This window comes from Mustela nigripes, chromosome 17 (assembly GCF_022355385.1).
Source record: "Mustela nigripes isolate SB6536 chromosome 17, MUSNIG.SB6536, whole genome shotgun sequence".
In the NCBI taxonomy this organism is placed as follows: Eukaryota; Metazoa; Chordata; class Mammalia; order Carnivora; family Mustelidae; genus Mustela; species Mustela nigripes.
The window spans coordinates 34191516-34211697 of NC_081573.1; the positions used below are offsets into that span (position 1 = coordinate 34191516).

General features: G+C 41.7%; 2 protein-coding genes across 7 annotated transcripts in view; one reads left to right on the forward strand and one right to left on the reverse strand.

The window, feature by feature from the left end:
* Positions 1 to 703: 703 nt before the first annotated feature.
* SETD6 (SET domain containing 6, protein lysine methyltransferase) lies at positions 704 to 5036 on the forward strand. Its single transcript, XM_059382607.1, has 9 exons — positions 704 to 1280; positions 1476 to 1577; positions 1663 to 1807; positions 1885 to 2026; positions 2160 to 2354; positions 2480 to 2600; positions 3852 to 4032; positions 4191 to 4333; positions 4481 to 5036. The coding sequence occupies exons 1-9, from the start codon at positions 1254 to 1256 to the stop codon at positions 4784 to 4786; spliced, it is 1362 nt and encodes a 453-aa protein (XP_059238590.1). The 5' UTR covers positions 704 to 1253; the 3' UTR covers positions 4787 to 5036.
* Positions 5037 to 5603: 567 nt separating this feature from the next.
* The window catches only part of CNOT1 (CCR4-NOT transcription complex subunit 1), a 113087-nt gene continuing 98508 nt past the window's right edge, over positions 5604 to 20182 (reverse strand). For all 6 annotated transcript variants that reach the window (XM_059382605.1, XM_059382601.1, XM_059382606.1 and 3 more), the window contains exons 40-49: positions 19055 to 19303; positions 17983 to 18146; positions 17675 to 17792; positions 16207 to 16308; positions 12779 to 12952; positions 11358 to 11507; positions 10184 to 10364; positions 7795 to 7927; positions 6836 to 6970; positions 5604 to 6675 (exon numbers count right to left, since the gene is read on the reverse strand). In XM_059382605.1, the coding sequence (XP_059238588.1) occupies positions 6597 to 6675; positions 6836 to 6970; positions 7795 to 7927; positions 10184 to 10364; positions 11358 to 11507; positions 12779 to 12952; positions 16207 to 16308; positions 17675 to 17792; positions 17983 to 18146; positions 19055 to 19303 (1485 nt within the window). In that variant the 3' untranslated portion in view covers positions 5604 to 6596. The remainder of the gene's footprint in view (positions 6676 to 6835; positions 6971 to 7794; positions 7928 to 10183; positions 10365 to 11357; positions 11508 to 12778; positions 12953 to 16206; positions 16309 to 17674; positions 17793 to 17982; positions 18147 to 19054; positions 19304 to 20182) is intronic.

Below are 20182 nucleotides of genomic sequence, written 5' to 3' on the forward strand. Positions count from 1 at the left end.
GAAAACGCAGGAGTTCCCATCCATGTTTCTATTTCCAGTTTTGTTGGGGTTTTTTTTGTTTGTTTGTTTTCCTAAAACTCTACCCCCACCTTGGGGTTAGAGCTCAGGACCACCGGGTGATCAAGAGTCACCTGCTCTACCAAATGAACCAGCCAGGTGCCCCACTTATTTCCAGGTCTCCTCACATTATCTTACTAATTCTTACTTTTTTTTTTTTTTTTTTTGAGAGAGAGACCATGGAGCGGGGAAGCGGGGAGGCGGAGGGAGAAGCAGGAGCCAGGCGGGGTGGCGGGAAAAGCGGGGCTGGGCGATCCCAGGACCTTGAGAACCCGACCTCCAGCTGAAGACAGATGCTTAACTAAGCTACCCAGGTGTCCCTACAATCCTTACATTAATTCCACTGGATATAAATAATCATAGTTTCACAGGTGAAGAAACGGAGCTCAGGATAAGGGATTTGCCCTAAGAAGCAGCCAAGCTAGGAGCTGGCTTTAGCATTGCAGGACTTCAAAACCCTGCTTCATTTTCTAAACTTAACAGCATGCTACTTTCCTATGTTTAACCACCACTTCTGACTCATTAACTCAATAAACATAGCGTTCCTGCTACGTGTCAATAAAGCACGTAAATAAAAATAAAACCCACCATATGCGTATGATGAAAAACAGGGATACACCAGCGAGTGCGTGCAGAGGTGGTTTATTCCCGTTCTGAGAACCCTTCCCATGCCCCTCGGAAGCGCACACAAGCTGCCCCACGGCGCCCGGGCACGCAGGCGCGCGCACCCCAGCTCTGCGCAAAGAACAGCTTCGATTATCCTGGCTGACGACCAGTCCCGATGAGGAAGGCAGGCTGGCCGCCCACCTGGGTGCGCCCACAGCCGGTCACCCGGGAGGCCCTCGCGCTGGTATCCAGAAACTGAATTTTGTTCTTCGAAATGTCTCAGCTCTTGGAGACAAAGGGGAGAGAGCTGGGCCTGGCTCGGAACCAGGCTCGAGGCGAGTCAGGGAGACGTCCGACCGCCCGTTTCCTAAACCCAGCTGCGAACTCCTGAGCTTCTGAAGAACGTTCCCCGGGGGAGTGATTTGACCAGGTGCAACTCCCTACTCGTCGTCGGAGGCACCGGCGAACGTCACGTGGCGTCGGGGCGGGGACGTAGGCCCCGCCCCCCAAAGGGCCTTTTGTGGGACTCCAGAGGCGCCGGAAACGGCGGCAACGCCGGCGCAGCGCTCCTGACGCGCGCGGCTTCGGCAATGGCGACTGAGGCGAAGCGCCGGCGGGTAAGTCGCAGGAGACGGGAGCGGGGCGCTCCCCTTTCCGCCGCTCCCCTGCTCCGCTCGCTTGCGGGGGACCCTGGCTGCCCTCCGCGCCCCCTCCCCCTACCGAGAACCCTCCCTCCTCTCGCACTTCGGTCTGCTCCCGCGTCCCGCGCGTTCTCCCGGGCGGGCCCTTTTCACGGCGCTGGTTCGTTCCAGGTGGCGGAGCCTGTGGGCGGCAGCGACGCGGACGCGGACCCGGACCCGGTGCCCGGTTTCCTGAGCTGGTGCCGGCAGGTTGGGCTGGAGTTGAGTCCCAAGGTGAAGAGGCGGGGGCTGCGGGCTGGCGTACGCGGCGGTGGGGGCGGGGCGCACGCCTTCTCTGACCCGCGGCTCCCGGGTCCAGGTGGCGGTGAGCCGGCAGGGAACGGTGGCCGGTTACGGCATGGTGGCCCGGGAGAGCGTGCGGCCCGGGGAGCTGCTGTTCGCCGTGCCGCGGGCCGCCCTCCTTTCGCAGCACACCTGCTCCATTGGCGGCCTGCTGGAGCGAGGTGGGTGCGCCGGCGGGGACGCGACGGGGAGGCGGGCCGCGCAGCTGCGCGGGTTTTCACCTCCGTGTCTCCCTCAGAGCGAGGCGCGCTGCAGAGCCAGTCGGGCTGGGTGCCGCTGCTGCTGGCGCTGCTGCACGAGCTGCAGGCCCCGGCCTCGCCCTGGAGCCCCTACTTTGCGCTCTGGCCGGAGCTGGGCCGATTGGAGCACCCCATGTTCTGGTGAGCGCCTTAGTAGGGGGTGGGGAGCACCAGCACCGGAGCCTGGCTCGAACCGGCCTGGCCGGGGACCGGGTCCCCAGGCACTAGTCCCGGTGGGGTGTGTGAAGGGAACTCGGGTGGGGTGTCACTGCAGGCCTGAGGAGGAGCGCAGGCGACTGCTGCAGGGCACAGGTGTACCGGAGGCCGTGGAGAAGGACTTGGCCAACATCCGCAGCGAGTACTATTCCATCGTGTTGCCCTTCATGGAAACCCACCCGGATCTTTTCAGCCCCAGGGTTCGCTCCCTGGAACTCTACCGCCAGCTCGTGGCTCTTGTGATGGCCTACAGGTCAGTGAGCAGACCTTGAAGGACTTTCTTCCTTTAGAATTGAGGGATAAGAGGGGAAAGAATGGCGAACCGCACCCCAGTCTCTCACCCTACACTGGGCTTTAGCAGAGTTCTCTCTGTGGCAGCTTTCAGGAACCACTGGAGGAAGAGGAGGATGAAAAGGAGCCAAACTCCCCTTTGATGGTGCCTGCTGCAGACATACTAAACCATTTAGCCAATCATAATGCCAATCTAGAATACTCTCCAGTGAGTGCCTCCCTCTGTTACTGTTCTTATGTGCACTGATGATCAGGCATTTGATTCAAACCAGTGCTTGTCATTTGTGCTGGTCTGAGAGGCTAAGTGGGGCCCGTTCTCCTCATGGTAAAAACAGAGATGAAGTTAGCTTTTCTTGTGATGTAGGTTGTTTGCATATTCCGAACAGTTGAAACACAAAACCTCAATACCCGCAAAGAAAGTTGTGGTTATTTTTCTAAGCTACTGCCATCATTTTCTTGGTGTCAGAGGTTGGCTATACTGTCAGTACTTCGTGGGGAGAAGCAGGGAGAGGAAGCGGATGGGCATACATCAGGTCAAAGATAATACCAGGGTTGTAGCAATTCCATTTACTAAGTGGAATGTTGTAAGAAAAGATGAAGTTTATGGAATTAGGGAATGGCTATTTTTAATCCTGGCCTCCCATCTGCCATTTTCACTTGGGGTTTAATTGTTCCTTTCTAAAAACAAGCAGCTTTTTTCTAAGTACTGCAGGTGACTGAGCAGAGATTCACCTAATAAAGCAGTGAGGCTGAACTTGACCTTTTGTAAGTCTCAACTCTTTGATTCTACTGTATAGGCATATTTCACCTCAGATACTGTGCTTTTTACAAATTGAAGGTTTGTGGCAACCCTGTGTTGAGCAAGTCTATTGGTGCCATTTTTCCCCCCCTTTGGGAGCAGCAGGCTTCCTGCTAAACAGGGAGCCTGATGCAAGGCTCGATCCCAGGACCCTGGGATCATGACCTGAACCGAAGGCAGAATCTTAACGGCTGAACCACCCAGGTACCCTCTTGTTTCAGGACTGTGTGTCCTATTTTGGGAAGAATTAAAATTGTAAGAATTGCAATATTTCAAAAGTTCCCATTATTACTATATTTGTTTTGGTGATCTGATCAGTAAATAAAACTCCCAGAAAGCTCAGGTGGTGGTTAGCACTGTTTAGCAAAAAAGCTGTTTTTTGAAATACATTTTATGTGCACTGGGACACAAAAAAGTTCATTTGACTCATTTTTTTTTTAAACAGTATTTGCTTTTTTGTGGTGGTGTGGAACCGATCCTATACAATCTGAGGTATGCCTATACAGGACTTTAATAGGAACTAAAAGTAAAATGTGGGTAGGCGTATCGTCCATTCCAGTGCTGAACTGAACCCACTGGGAAGATCTTCCGAAGAGGGAATTAATCTTCATGGGGCTGGCCAGGGAAGGGCCTAGTCCCAGCTTCTCCCTTCCACCCCAGAATTGTCTTCGGATGGTGGCCACTCAGCCCATTCCTAAAGGCCATGAAATTTTCAACACTTACGGGCAAATGGCTAATTGGCAACTGATTCATATGTATGGTTTTGTTGAACCATATCCTGACAACACGGATGACACAGCTGACATTCAGATGGTGACAGTTCGTGAAGCAGCATTACAGGGTGAGTGTCTGGTTGATGCAATCCTGCGCCACCAGTGGATAGGTCTCTGCCCACCCCAGGTGCTCTTAAATAGCAGCTGCCCCATTCTTTGGAAACTGGGTAGTAGATAAGAAGAACTGCTGGATATATGGAGACATTAACACTATTACCGTCTGCAGGAACAAAAGCTGAAGCTGAAAGGCTCCTACTCTATGAACGCTGGGATTTCTTATGTAAACTGGAGATGGTTGGGGAAGAGGGAGCCTTTGTGATTGGGCGTGAGGAGATACTCACTGAAGAGGAACTGACCTCTACACTCAAGGTAAAGGGCTGAGAATAGCCAAAAAATATTTAGAGCTTAGATGAGAAAGGAAACATGGAACAGAGGGAGAACACACTTAAATGCTGTCGAGATAGGCTTCTCTAAATTTAGAAATACACAATTAAAGGGCCCAATGATTGCTTCTAGGTACTGTGCATGTCTCCTGAGGAGTTCAGAGAGTTTAAAGACCAGGATGGATGGGGAGATAATAAAAGGGAAGAGGACAGCCTGACAATCACAAATATCCCGAAACTCAAAGCATCATGGAGACAGCTTCTTCGGGACAGTGTTTTGTTGACCCTGCAAAACTATGCCACAGACTTAAAATCTGAACAAGATTTACTAGGTAACAAGGAGGTGTACACCAAACTGAGCTGGAGGGAACAGCAGGCCTTGCAGGTTCGCTATGGTCAGAAGATGATCTTACACCAGTTGTTGGAACTGACAAGTTAGCAGGTTTTGTGTTGCCTGAAGAAATATCGACAAGAACTTTATTCTAAGCTAATATTCACTGATGCTTGAAAAAAATGAGAATTTGGATCTTCTGCTTCACTTTTCCTTTCATTAAGTGCCAAAAGGAAAAGCAGCAAAGGTGGTATGTTAGGGTTAACTCTGAGGTAAGGCTAACCGTTTGAAGACTGGGCACAGTCTTTAAAATTGGAAACTGCTGATGGTTACTAAGACCAATAAATCATTTAACTGCTTTGTTCTCAGTCTGAACTAGAGTTAGCAGAAATGTGACAGTAGTAAGGTCTTGGTCTTTAGTAAGTAGTTAAGGTCATGGACTTTAAAGTAGACCTGGGTCTACTTTGAGCAAGCTTCTTCCCTCCAAGACTGTTTCCTGTTTGAGGGTTTGATGAGCTGTATGGCGATGGCACAGCTCAACTTTAAGGGAAGGAACCCTAAGATAAGACACCAATGACATTCAGACCTTACTTGTTAAAATTTCTATTTAATCTTGAACTTTTTTGTCCTCTGTGGCCATAGAACTTGACAATCAAAGGTAAGGTATTTTTTAGGTGGCATAAATTTTAAATATATCAAAATCCCACAAGGAGAAAGGCTATGAAAAATCTTTTGTAATTCTTTTATCACAGAAACCTGCACCAGTGATTTTCTACTGTTGAAACATGCCAGGTTAGTGGGAAAGATCTCATCATTCAGCAAGAAGTGATGTTTCCTCATGGCCCCTGGCTCTGTGAGACGGGGCTGTCCACTTTCCTCCTCACCACCAGCACTGGCTGCTGCTACTGAGAAAGGCACAGTGGACTCACACGTATGTCATGACTTTAATGTTTTGACTACAGTATGCATACACATACAAGTAAGGGAGCTAGAGCCCAGGGGCTAGAAAGGCTACAAAATACAACACATGGACCAATACATTTACAAAACATTCAAAATCTTTACAAAAGGGGCTGTATTGGTCCTTTTGACTTTTTTGTTCAACATAGCCTATATGGCTATTCACTGGGAAGGAGGAAGGGCAATCCATATGCTTTAGTCCCCTTTCCCACAATTTACAAGTATGAAGAGAGCGCTAGGGGCACTTGTAGGCTTGATGTGGTTTCCCTTTATAAAAAGAGCGGACTGTATCTTGGGGCCTAAAGGGGTAAGTTCTCCAGCTGAAATGAGAAAATGATGCTCTCCCAGCAGTCAGCTTCAGATTTGGGGAAGAAGCAAAACAAAAATCCATGGGCTCTTGATTGTGAGCTCTTCCCATGTTCCCTAAGCATACCAAATAGTAGCACATACACATTTTTAACAACTTTGTGATTTTCAGGGTCCCCTGTCCACATTAAAAAAATAAGTTACACAATATTTAAACTGGCTTTTTTTGCTATTCTTTGGGACACCAGGAATGTCAGAGACATGGAGCTATGTTATATCCCCACACAAGTGCATGGCATCAACAGCCTTCAGTTACAAGCTAGGCAGGTACCAAGTTTACCTACTAGCCTTGGACACATTTTGCACAAACCCAAGAAGTTCCAGACAAAGGTTTTATCTTTCATATATTTACACAGTTCAAAATGATATTCACAGCATCTTCTAAATTTTGGCCAAGAGTCAATAAAAAGCATTTAAACTTTGGAACGTGCCCACATAGGAAGCTGACCCAAACAGTAATTGGGGCAGGTACCCGGAAACCAAAGGGCTGGGAAAGTCAGGAGGAGCTGAAAGGGTTCTTCAGCCAGTTTATAAACCTGGTGCAGTGGGACCTCCAGGCTGTGACACATTTACAGCAGAGATGCAGATCCATCTAACTGGCACCTGTCCCTTCCATTACTTGCTGAGCCTGCTTCTGTCCCATGCAGCACTGTGCAACCGACTGGAATAACCTGAAAACAGAGACAGTTACAAGTTTGTGAGAAAAACTTCAGACCTGGCAGTATCTTGGGTCACCTGAGCTTTGGCTATCATTAACCTTCTTAATCACCCACCCCAGTTAGAGCCATCATCTGTTTCTCATTCTTAAATAAAAAATGACTTTGAACTCACTTTTCAATTTCTGGGGCACAGTGTACAAACTCGTGGTTCCAGAACTTAAACGCTGGATTTTTAATCAGCTCAATGAAGGTAATAAGAAGACCCCAAGGATGTGGCCTATTTACAATCAACCGTTCCAAGAGAACCCTGAAGGGGAAAAAAGGGTTAGTTACTGCACAGAGAAACCTACAAATTTATGACCACTTCTCCTTTACCCTTTTTCCTAACTTTTCTCCTTGATTATGAAATTACGTGTAAAGGTTAGTTTTACTAATGACAAGTGGAGTAATGTCTATATATATAGTATGGTTAATCAGGTGGATTCTGGAATTAGAAAACCTGGGTTTGTATCCTGCCCCTCTTCCCATTAGTTAGTCTAGAAGACTGAGTTAAGGTAAAAATAACCATATCAGATAATAGGTCTGTCCCACTTTTTACAATGTGTTTATCTCTTTCACCAGAATCTACCCACTGCCCAATCTCCAATGCTATGCGGACTGAGCAGTCTGCACAGATTCCTAAACTACCATTACATCAAAAAAGAGGGAAAGAAAAACACGTATGATTTGGTTATTTCTCTTTCAAACTTCTCCTAGACTAGACGATAAAGAAAAGCCCAAGTTCTTTAGATGGCTTTTAACAGGACTGTAGATTCAGGACTCTGGACGAAAAAACATCATCACCACTACCACCACCTGAGAAAAACTGCTGACTTTCAATCAAAATGCCAGTACCTTTTGTTAAAGACCTTTTATTTTAGCAATGATTAGAATTTGTAATTCTCTACTTGTCATTTTGTGTCTATCAGACTAGTCAACTGCTAGGGCAGGAACCATGTCCATTTTGCTCACAACTGTATCTCCTATTTAACAGGTAAAAGATACTCAATACTGACTACATGGGGGAAAAAAATCTCCGTAACAAAGGGGAAGAGGCACCACATAGAATTATCTGAAAAACATCTCCCTTACCTTGTAATCTGTTCTTGGATAGCTTCAGTGTTGGCTTCTGCAAAAAGGTACAGCATGGTACAGCTGAAGTAGTGAGTGTGGCTATTTGGGTACCGCAGCTGATTTGCAATGGCATTCAGGAAGAGATACCGACCTAGAAATTCAGAAAACTCATTTTATTGCAGACTTGTCTCACATGAAAAGCCAACATAAAAAGACAAATCATTCTGAGGGGCTACGGTTTGGATTTCTACACTCAAATGCTCTGCCACTGAGCTATAACTCCTAAGGTTTGGATTTCTGATACAGGTTTTCACAGTATCCGTTAGTTTCAACCAGTAGGTCTTGAGTCCCCAGTGTTTCCATTTCTGGGATGGGAGGTTGTTACTTTGTATCTTCATTTTTTTAAATATTTAAAAACAGACCCCTGCATATAAGCATTTAAAAAAATTAGGGAAGGGGCGCCTGGGTGGCTCAATGGGTTAAGCTTCTGCCTTCAGCTCAGGTCATGATCTCAGAGTCCTGGGACTGAGTCCCGCACCGGGCTCTCTGTTCAGCAGGGAGCCTGCTTCCTCCTCCTCTCTCTCTCTCTCTCTGCCTGCCTCTCTGCTGACTCGTGATCTCTGTCAAATAAATTTAAAAAAAAAAAAAAAAAACTGGGGTGCCTGGGTGGCTCAGTGGGTTAGGCCGCTGGCTTCGGCTCAGGTCATGATCTCAGGGTCCTGGGATAGAGTCCCGCATCGGGCTCTCTGCTCGGCAAGGAGTCTGCTTCCTCCTCTCTCTCTCTCTCTGCCTGCCTCTCTGCCTACTTGTGATCTCTCTCTGTCAAATAAAATCTTTAAAAAAAAAAAAAAATAGGGAAGAATAGCAATTTCACAGATTTCTTTAATGTCGCTTAACAGACAGCTGGATTCTTCTTCAGTGTGTTCCAATGTTGTGTTTTATGTCGCCCCTGGAGAACTCCACTGGACACTCATGACAACTTGAGTACACACACATCATTATTGTGAAAGTAGTTTTGGCCTCCTAGCCCTTATGTGAAAGGGTTTTGGGGACGACCAGCCCTTAGGGCTTCCACTCCACACTTTGTGAGAACTGCTAGTTTAGACTATATTGGAATAAATACATATTAACTGGATTTGGTTGTCTGCCTCTGCTTGATTATTACTCATGTTTATAAGGCTATTCAAGTGAGCTTTAACACTAAAGGCTATGCCCCTCCCCCTTTTTTTGCTGGGTATGGACATAATGGTGTTCAGTCTTGTTAAATCTTGATTTTATATTGTTTCAGATCCCTTCACAAACAGACAAGCAAGTGCTTGTGCATCAAGATTAACTATCTCCTCCAGAACTGGTAACAGTGAAGTTAAAAGTAGGCATCCTTTTTAAAGTATATGTATGTTATGGGTGCCTGAGTGGCTCAGTTGGTTAAGCATCATCCAGCTGTTGATTGCTGGGTCACCTGAATTCAAACCCCTGTGGGGCTCGAGCCTAATTTCAAAAAAAAATTTTTTGAAATAAATAAATTTTTTTAAATAAATAAATTTAAAAAAAGAAATTTTTTTGTGTGTTAAAATAAGCAAGTCTATGTAGTTGATTAGTACCTACTGGGGTCTCTATTAAGAATGAATATAGAAGACCAAAAGAAATGTGATTCGACCAGGCAAGATGCAACCTTTGGGAAGAATTCTATACTGTCAACTTTCCAAAAAGCAGGTTAAGGAAAATCCTATGTTAATTTTTATATACCTAATATTTAACAAGTTGCCTAACAGACACTAATAAATGCTGGGGAGAAACATAGGCTAACAAAACAATCTAAGATGAGCTTATTTTTAAAGAGAGGCTAGTAAAAAGAAAATGTTCATTTTCACACTAAAAAAAAAAAAAATAGTATAATCATACAAACTGAAATACTAAGTAATGTGGTAGGGATTCTGGATATTTCTTTCCATTTCTCCAATTTTTTTGCATTAAGCAGATAGTATACAACTAAAGATAAAAGAGCCAGCAGAGAAAGACAAATACCATATGATTTTACTCATTATGGCAAATTTAAGAAACAAGCAAAAGAAAATAATGAGAAAGAGTCAAAGCAAGAATCAGACTTAATTTTAGGGAATAATCTGGAAATTACTAACGGGGAGTGGGTATAGAGATGGATTAAACAGGTGATGAAAATTAAGGACTGCATTTAGGATGACCACTCGGTGATGTATGGAACTACTAAATTACTATACTATACACTTGAAATTGATGTAACACTGATAACTGGGATTGAAATTTTAAAAATACAGCCATAAACATACTGGTAAAATAACTGTCAGTTGTGGCTTAAAATATTTTTATGATCAGACTATGGCAAAAGGTGCAGAGAACTTAACTCTCAGAATTGGCTGGCCTCACTCACCTTCAGTGTCCAAGTCCACAGCTAGGTTCTGGAAGATGTCCATGTGAGCCGAGTGGGTGATCGTGCTCATTGATGGCGTACTACCCTTGTTGTGGATGTGTGCAATGGCCTGAGTCCCTACGTAGAGCACCAGTGCATTTATGAGCTGGAGGTTATAACGATTGCCAGGCTCATTGGATACCTAAACGAACAAAACAAAGCTACTTATTTTCACACAGGATTCAATATTTCTAGCCCTTTTCATGCCTTCATAGAAGAGCTGAACTGCTCTCAACATTTGTGATTTATATTTTAGAAATTTGCATGACTTTGTGAGGTTGCTGAACAAATACATAGTTGCCTAAGGATGGTTGGGTCAGTACCAAAAACGATTTCCCTTTGGAAGCCAAAACTTGAAAAGGTATCAGCAAACAAGTAAAGTTTGTAAATCAGACTATGCATTATCTCAACTACATTAAAATATCTGGAGGGGCGTCTGGCTGGTTTAGCAGGTGGTATGAGACTCTTGATAACCGGGCTGTGAGTCTGAGCCCCACATTCATTTTGGAAATTAATGAAATCTTAGAGAAAAAAAAATTTGGAGGGGAAAAAGTAGTTTTCTGGTATGGAAAGACTGGAAAGATAACACAATTTCAAGTCCTCTTCTGTACACCCAACAACCAGAATCCATTTAGAACAATCTTGGGAGGACTGACAGGGAATGATTATCAGCAGTATTATTCTTAAAGAAAACAAGCCTATTCCCCGGTTGCCTCTTCCAAGGCAATAGCTTTGTGTCAGTGATAAAATGAAGTAGGTAAAATGCATAATCCAGGTAATCTCATATAATCTCATCCAACCAGTAGAAATAACATTTATGTTTTAAAAATTTTAAATCCAGTTGAAAACACTAACTCCCAGGTGTACGTAAGTAGCTCAGTCAAGCATCTGTCTTCAGCTCTGGTCATGATCCCAGGGGTCCTGGGATTGAGTCCTGCATCAGGCTCCCTGCTCAGCTAGGAGTCTGCTTCTCCCTCTCCCTATGCCCTTCCCCCTGCTCATGCTCCTCTTCACTCTCTCAAATAAAATCTTAAAAAAACAAAACAAACACTCGTTCCCAAATAGGCCATCCACGGGACTATGCCTACAAAATGCTTTCTATGAAAGCTAAAAGTTTTAAATCAAACCAGTTAACCTGTAGGTTGCTTCGCAAATCAGACAGAAAAGTGACCGGTGATCGAGTTTTAAGATAGGAATCCAAATCCTTTTTGAACTGAGGTGGCATCACTCCAGTAAAATTGGTAAGAATCCGGGGTGCAATGTTAATCTCACTCAACATATCCACCTGCAGCAGACAGATAAAATAATCAAAACCAGAAGTGTATGTAGAGTTAATAGTAAATTCTTTGTCTCTGCCTTAAAAAGTGGTGAGATTGGGGCGCCTGGGTGGCTCAATGGGTTAAGCCGCTGCCTTCAGCTCAGGTCATGATCTCAGGGTTCTGGGATCGAGTCCCGCATCGGGCTCTCTGCTCGGCAGGGAGCCTGCTTCCTCCTCGCTCTCTCTGCCTGCCTCTCGGCCTACTTGTGATCTCTCTCTGTCAAATAAATAAATAAAATCTTTTAAAAATAAAAATAAAATAAAAAGTGGTAGGAGTGTTTTCCCAAAACTGTACATTATAAATGTCCTGATGAGAGCTGCCACTTTTTATTAATCTTTAATTAAAAGAATATCTCCAACATGATACAAATCTCTCATTCTGTAATAAATTTTCTTATATATATCTTTCTAAATTAGGGCAGGGTACCTTCCTAAATTAAGGCTGGATTAGGTAACTTTTGCAACGAAGTTTAACGTATACCACTAAAAGTTTGTTTCCTGGACTTGGATTTCAAAAAAGAATACAGAGGAGATTCCTCATCCTAACAGTTCTAGTTTTTAAAAAGATGCCCCAGGGGTGCCTGGGTGACTCAGTGGGTTAAGCCTCTGCCTTCGTCTCAGGTCATCATCTCAGGGTCCTGGGATAAGTCCTGCATCGGGCTCTCTGCTCAGCAGGGATCCTGCTTCCCCACCCCCCTCCCTGCCTGCCTCTCTCTGCCTACTTGTGATCAAATAAAGAAATAAAATCTTTTTCTAAAGGGGGGGAAAAAAAAAAAAAAAAAAGCCCCAGCAGAACAGATCATACTTGCTACTTACAAGTAAATAAATAAATAATGCATATTAAAGAAAAGAGTGCAAAATACATAAAAATTACAGTAGCCACATCAGGGCTACACATACAAAAAACACCTTTGAAATATGAGCATTACAAAGTTCTGTTCTACAATTCTGTAAACCAGGGCCACCCAGCAAATAACTGGTTCAACACCTCTATTAAGGTTCTATAAAAATGAATTTACTATCAAAATTAATTTAAAATAGCAGCTAGGCAAATACTGTGAACTAACATTCAGCAAGCTTAATAACGTGATCTCCCCCCACCACCCAACAGCATTCTCACCTAACAACTTGTGTGTGTATATGCCTGAGAAGAGAGGGGTTAAACAGGTCTACCACTAGAGAAAGGGCTCAAATTCTAAGATATAACTTACTTCTCCTTGCACTGTTTGGAACTTTACCTTCAGATTAGGAGTGAATGGGTCTGGGAGCCTCATGTTTCTTGGGAAGGCACTCAGGATGAGATTTCTTAGCTGAATACAATTAGGTGGGATCACATCACAGAATCCATAATGGTAATCACAAAGGAACTCAGGGAAATCATGCAAAAGAACCAGAAGCACTCTCAAAGTACCCTATTTAAAAAAAAAAAAAAAGAAAGAAAGAAACAAAAAAAACATTGGCTGTTTCCCGCATTAAGTTAGGAAATAAGAGTAAAATTTATACTACCGTAAGTAAAAAAGACAAAAGTATATACTACGGTAACAAATTACAGGCTTTTTACCAAAATATTTACATCTGGAAATCACCAAAAACCAGCTTTGGGGAGTTTACACCTTTTATGTGTATGCTTTAAGAGGCTGGCAAAAATAAATTAATTAATTAAAAGGCAAAAAATTCTGTCTTCAGAAGCTGGAAAAAACAACTAATGAAAACCAAGAAAGGAAAAGAGGAAAATCAATTACATGTTGTAAAAAGTACTAAAGGAGGGCGAAACAAAGCTGGTATCCTTGAAAAGATTAAAATCCAGGCTTAGATGGCTTTACCAGCAAAATCTTCATTATAAGCACTTAAGGAAAAATGAATACAACTTTCCCAATCTCAGTTCTTTCCAATTCTTTTAATGAGATTTGCATACTCTTGATACCGAAGCTTGATGTGAAAAATCACACAAAAATCTTAAATATTAGAAACAGAAATCACAGTGATATATCATGATGAAATGGTTCCAAATGCAATGGCAGCTTAAGCATTTGATGGAGTTATTAATAAAAAAATTTTTCATTTTAAAAAAGCATTCAATGTAACTCAATACCCATTTAATGACATTTTAAAACTCAACAAATTATAAATAGAAGGGCATTTCCTTATTCAGATAATGGCATCTGCAAAACAAAACTGTAGATTTATAAAAATATAATGGTGAATTACTGAAAGCTTTCTTTACGATCATTAAGGAGAAAAACACGACATTATCTCCATCTTCTACTCAACAGCTGTGGAGTTACTGGCCACTGACAATAAAGCAGGTAAAAGTAAAGCAAAAATCCACTGCTGTATGTAGATGAATTGACTGTGTATTATATAGAACATACTTCCTGGGACACCTTAGAGGCTCAGTCTGTTAAGCCTCTGCCTTCGGCTCAGGTCATAACCCACATCCATGTCTGCACTGGGTTCCTTGCTCAGCAGAGAGCCAGCTTGCTGCTCCCCCTGCTTGTGCATGTGAGCAGGCTAATAAATGAATAATCTTAAAAAAAAAAAAAAAAAAGAAAGAAAGAAAGAAAGAAAGAAAAAGAATACACTTCTCCCCACAAAAGACACAGATAAACTCTCAGAAAAAGTAAATTTTGTTAGGTAGCTAGATACACAGCTACAAGGTAGCTGGGCAATATATATAAAAAAAAAAAAAATCAGTTTTGTTTCTATATGCTGCCAACAAACAAGAAAAAATTTTAAAGGTATTTTACAATTTTACAAAAAACATCAAATAACTAAGGATAATTCTAAAGAAAGAGACTGAAAACCTCTATGCTGGAAAACTACAAAGCATTACAGAGTAAAATTAAAGACCTAACTAAATTGAAACATCCATGTTCAAGATTGAAAGGCTCAATATTATTAAGAGGTTCTCTATTCTCTCCAAAGTGATCTATAAATCCACTGCAATCTCAATCTAAATCCCAGCCAGCTTTCAGAAGTTGAGCTGACTATACAGTTCTTTATGCAATGGCAAATGACATTAAACAGCCAAAATAATCTTTAAAAAAGCAAAGTGAGGACAATTTACTCTACTCATTACTCTGGTTTTTAGTAAGTCTTACAAATCAAGACAGTTTGGTACTGGCCTAGGAACAGATAAACAGATCAACTACAGAGACACGCATACACAAATGGTCAATTATTTTGATAAAGGTGCCCAATCAATTCAATGGGGAATAAAAAATGGTACTCAAAAGCCTTATATTACTTACTGTGGGGTGGCAGTACTAGGAAGGATGAGGAAATGAACCTCACCCATACACAATATTAAATTTGAGACAGATCATATTATGGTAACACAAAAGCCAGAATAATGTAGGTTCTTGGGCAATGAACAGAGTACAAGCAGAATAGATGTCAATTTGGGACTGGCAAAGCCAACATGAGATACAAAAGCCAACATTTAACGAAAGCAAAAACTTGGATCATTTTTACTACATTAAATTGAAAGTCTCCATTCCTCAAAAGACACCTATTTTTAAGGGAATAAAAAGGTAAGCCACAAGAGTGATCTGAAAATAATCTGATTATGTATTAAACAAAGGGCTTATATCCAGAATATATGAAGAATTCCTATTTAAAAATAAGAAAAACATTATCTGGTGAAAAGATGAGCAAAAAACTATAAAAGGAACATCACCAAATGATACCCAAATGGCCACTGTACTCATTAAAAAAATCAAGGATATGCAAAATTCATTCACAGTGAGATCCTAACTGCACAACTGCCAAAATGGCTAAAACAAAAAACAGACAATACCAGGGATATTCTGGTATAAGAGTTAATGGACACATATACTTTGTAAAACTAGCAGCATCTATTGAAGCTGAACCTATGAATATGTTTTTTGGGGACTGGTTATGAAATACACTTGATTTTTGTGTTTTCCTGAGGATCTGTTATTCTTTAAAAACTTAATAGGAGGGGCGCCTGGGTGGCTCAGTGGTTAAGCCGCTGCCTTCAGCTCAGGTCATGATCTCAGGGTCCTGGGATCGAGTCCCGCATCGGGCTCTCTGCTCAGCAGGGAGCCTGCTTCCTCCTCTCTCTCTCTCTGCCTGCCTCTCTGCCTACTTGTGATTTCTCTCTGTCAAATGAATAAATAAAATCTTTAAAAAAAAAAAAAAAAAAAAACTTAATAGGAAAAGTGAGGTACTTGGGTGACTCAGTCGGTTAAGTGTCTGACTTCAGCTCAGGTCATGATTTCAGGGTCCTGGGATCAAGTCCTGGATAGAAGTCCCTCTCCCTTTCCCTTTGCCCCCTCCCCAATGCCCTCTCTCAAATAAATAAATACAGTTTTGTTTTGTTTTGTTTTAAGCATTAATTAGGGGCGCCAGGGTGGCTCAGTGGGTTAAAGCCTCTGCCTTCGGCTTGGGTCATGATCCCAGGGTCCTGGGATTGAGCCCCGCATGGGGCTCTCTGCTCTGTGAGGAGCCTGCTTCCTCCTCTCTCTCTGCCTACCTCTCTGCCTACTTGTGATCTCTCTCTGTCAAATAAATAAATAAAATGTTAAAAAAAATAAAAATAAAAGCATTAATTAATTAAAAAAAATAGGCCTCATATTCCCAGTTGACAGTGTTCAAAATTTTAAGTTTAAAGTATTTTAATGTGTAACTGCAAATTAATTACCTTATAGAGGATTTGCATAGGTTTGGTGAGTTCCACATTTCTAAGGAAAGGCGCTAAATATTTGAATAAATCAATCAGTAGCTGCGCATACATAGGCCATCCCTGAAAGAAAGAAATGTACATGAGCCGTAATTATACTCAGCTGCTCTTCTATCATCAAAAAGATGCCCAGGCAGCTACACTGTGACTTACTATCATCTTCATACTAATGTAACTAGAGAATACGGACATTAAATACTGCAAAGACTGGCATGAAAAGGGACTAAGCATAATTATGGCAACAGTGAGAAATAATATTTACAACAAAATGGCTCCAGGGGTGCCTCAGTGTCTCAGCTGGCTGAGCACCGGACTCTTGATTTTGGCTCAGGTTGTGATCTCAGGGTCAGGAGACGGAGCTCCCTGTCCAGCTCCCCCCTCATGCGGAGTCTGCTTGAGCTTCTTTCCCTCTGCCCCTACCCCCGCCATGTATGCATGTGCTCACACTCTCTCTTTAAAGAGAAATAAATCTTTAAAAAGGGGGGGGGGGTTCCTCCAGAAATTCCAGGATATATAGAGGTCCTTGTTCCTATAGCAAAATTTAAAGAGGACAAGGAAACTCAGAAAACTCAGAAAATTTCAGACACAAAACAAAACAGTCAATTAAGAAACTGACAGAGGTCTGTTTTCTTAACTCCTTCTTTTAATTAAGTCCTAGGTCTCAACCATTTCCTTTCCCACTTCCAACTCCTGTCCAGTAACTTGCAGTTTATAAAAAGTTCACAACACAAATCTTCTCAGCCAAACATGGCCTGCCATCAACTCCCAACTATACAAACTATGTTCTTTTGGACAAGTTTATGTTACTGTGTTCCTCCTCCTGGAATACCAAATAAAACCCACTCCATTTAAGGATTATCTCACTCTCTTTTTTGCCAACCACGTAAGTAGTCACATTTTCTTAAGGGCTAATCAGGGATGCTTTCTATTCATATGCCATTAAATTGCAAGATGGGAGAGAAACCTCTCATGTTAACTGTGTTTATTTGTAATTACAATTTAAAAACTCTTTACTAGAACTGATACTAATTTCTTCAAATACAGACCAGTGGTATTCATCACTCTTGAGAGTGAAAAGCTTTAGCATTTAGAGTGAGAACCTGTAAAACTGGCAGGTTTTAGAGCTCCATTACCCAAGTTTTATTTAAAGCTACTCCAAGGTTTTGACTTTTTTTTTTAAAAGTTCTTAAGCAAGATTAACACATTGCTCACAACAGACCTGGAGGAGCAATACCCTAATCATTGAGGAATGACTTCTAGGCACAGGCAGTCAAGTATTGGTTAAACCTTCTCCATAACTTTACTCCACATTAAATAATTCTTGACTAAGCCTGGAAGGAGTACAATTATTACTAAGTGACTAAGAGTGCTAATAATAAGCTCCAAGTAGTTACAGTCTTCATCTGTAGAAGATAAACTGCAGCCACACCTTCTGCTGTGGCGTATGTGCCAGCATTCTTGCAATAAATATCCGATGAGAGATCAGTTCAAGCCAGGCGTACACAAAGCCAGGAGCTTTGGTAGGCCTCAAGATATGGAATGTATTGCTGAAAGACAAAAACCTTCATCAGAAGCAAGGTCCAACTTAAATACAAACACATCAGTGTAATTAGAAAACACACAAGCTAGTTTTAAAATCAACATGCCTCAAATCCACAAGAGTACTACTTCTCGAATTTTACCACTAAGAACAGCAATCCTTAACGAGAAATCTCTATTAAATTCAGTAATACTCACCAGAAAGCTGTAAGTGTCTGGAAATTAATAGTTTCCAATACATGCTCAGGTGCATTGAGTTCCAAGAGCAACATGATAAAAATTCGATGGTAGGGAAGCTGCTGAAATTCACTTTGCCGAACATCATGGTCCTGCAGGAGAACTCCCACTACTATACCAAGGACCTACAGAATATACAGATTAGAGCCTATAAATCATGAAGATAATTCACTTTTATCACTCCCTAGACATGCTTTTTTTCCCCATACTCTTGTGCCCCACATTAAAGAAAAAGAGACATGCCATCTGAATAGACATTATATGCTGGCAGCCAAAGGGGCCATATACTGGTTTGATGTGGCCTGTAGAATTTTGTATTTTCTTTGAATTTCAATAATCTTCAACCAGAACTGTATACTCTCCACAAACCCACTGGTTTTTCAAGAGCTCTGAAAATAGGCATGGTACATCATATTCCATTATATTAATACAATCTAAAAAAACCTTATTTTTCTGGTCTGATGTGAAACTGATGAGGCAAAATGGTTTATACGTTTGACATTTAGGAGATGGAGGGGCCAGAGACGATTTTGAATTGCAGAAATGTCTCATACAAAGAGCCATCCTGCATTCCACTTAATCTTCCCACCAAAGAGTAAGAGACAGGATAACCTGTGTGGTAATTATCCACAAACCCTAAGTTTGTTTTTGTAGTTTTAATAGTAAAATTTCCAGGAACTCCACTGTGTATGTCAAAAGAAAACTATTTTGTATTATCAGTGTATTATTAGTATTCCATTCACAGTGATTCTGTATACAGGTGAAAATTTTATACTATCTAAGTATCTTCCGATGTAGTCATTACCAAACATTAACATACTGAAATACACTGCTCCCCCCCAACACCTGTGGTCTTAGGTTAAAGTACCAAACTCTTCTAAAATTTAGTGATTATGTTTATACTACTACCTACAAATTTAATTTCAGGACTGAAGGGATCTTACAAAATGTTCTGGGGGAATAGGTTGGACCCTGAGAACCACTGACGCAGATTTCAAGTATACCAAGACTAAGGCAAAAAAGAAGTTCAGACCTTGTTCAGCAGATTAATCTTTGTGACAGTGTTGGTGGCCTCCCCTGAGTGCTTTACTAGCAGAGCAATGAGTCGGACAAAGGCATCCAGGTTGTGATAGCACTTGGCTCGGATCATGGTGGGATTAGCAGCAGGATTGTGCTGCTGCTCTGCCTGAGCACGGTAACTGATTTCAACACACATTTCAGTACACAGTCGAAAGAACCTCGTTATAAGGTCATCAGTCTTCAGGATTCCTTGTTGGTGCATCTACCAAGGGAACAATAATGAGAATACATATAGATAGATAAAAACAAAAAAAAAAATGAGATAATACACATCAATTTTTAATCTTCATGCTTAAGAGGTATTCTCTTATTCACTCTTTGTCACATTTCTAATTCTTACTTTAAAAAAGGTGTCATGAAAATGACTTCTCCATTAAGGATCAATGACAGAATTCCTCAGTTTTAAGTTTAATGGAGAACAGCAAAGATGGAACAGAAGAGATAATAACATGGCAATTGTGAACAGTGTACAGCCAAATAATGTGGAAATTTAAGTAGACAAATAAACCAACTTTCAGGAGCCCACTAAAATCATATAAAGACATTCTAGCCAATTCATACTTCCCCCTTGTAGGAAATTAAATGCCATATATTTCGTATTTTATTTTCCCACAGAATTTAACTTCTTCCAACTGACTCAACCAATAACAAAATTTTTGAAACTCCAGCCAGCTGCAACAGGAAAATCAAGTAATAATTTGTATGATAAATGGGTACCCAAAAAAATAGCCACAGATCTAATCTGGCTATTTTAAGGAAAACTGAAGTCTATTTTAAAGTAAATTCAGTTTAAAATAAAATGTTCTTTTAAAGTATAGAAGTACAAATTTTATGACATATGATTTGGAAGTGAAGCAGAGCAGAAAAGTTATTTAGCTAGTATGAAACAAGACAGTACAAAAAGAGTTAAGGGTGCAGAGAGAGAGTGGGAGGTCAGTGCTTACTTAAAGAAACCAAGCCCAGAAAGAAAACTTGACCGTTATCTTGGAAATTTTAAAACAAATCACTGTCCCTTGATAAGCAATAAAATAACTGAACTGACATTTATGTACTCTAGGCAAGAGAGAAGTTCAGCAGAGGG

Bases quoted from the DNA above. Each gene is read 5' to 3' on its own strand.
- SETD6 (XM_059382607.1), top strand. From the start codon at position 1,254: ATGGCGACTGAGGCGAAGCGCCGGCGG. The intron at 2,027-2,159 runs GTGAGCGCCTTA...GTGTCACTGCAG, and splicing joins TTGGAGCACCCCATGTTCTG to GCCTGAGGAGGAGCGCAGGC. The intron at 2,355-2,479 runs GTCAGTGAGCAG...TCTCTGTGGCAG, and splicing joins GCTCTTGTGATGGCCTACAG to CTTTCAGGAACCACTGGAGG.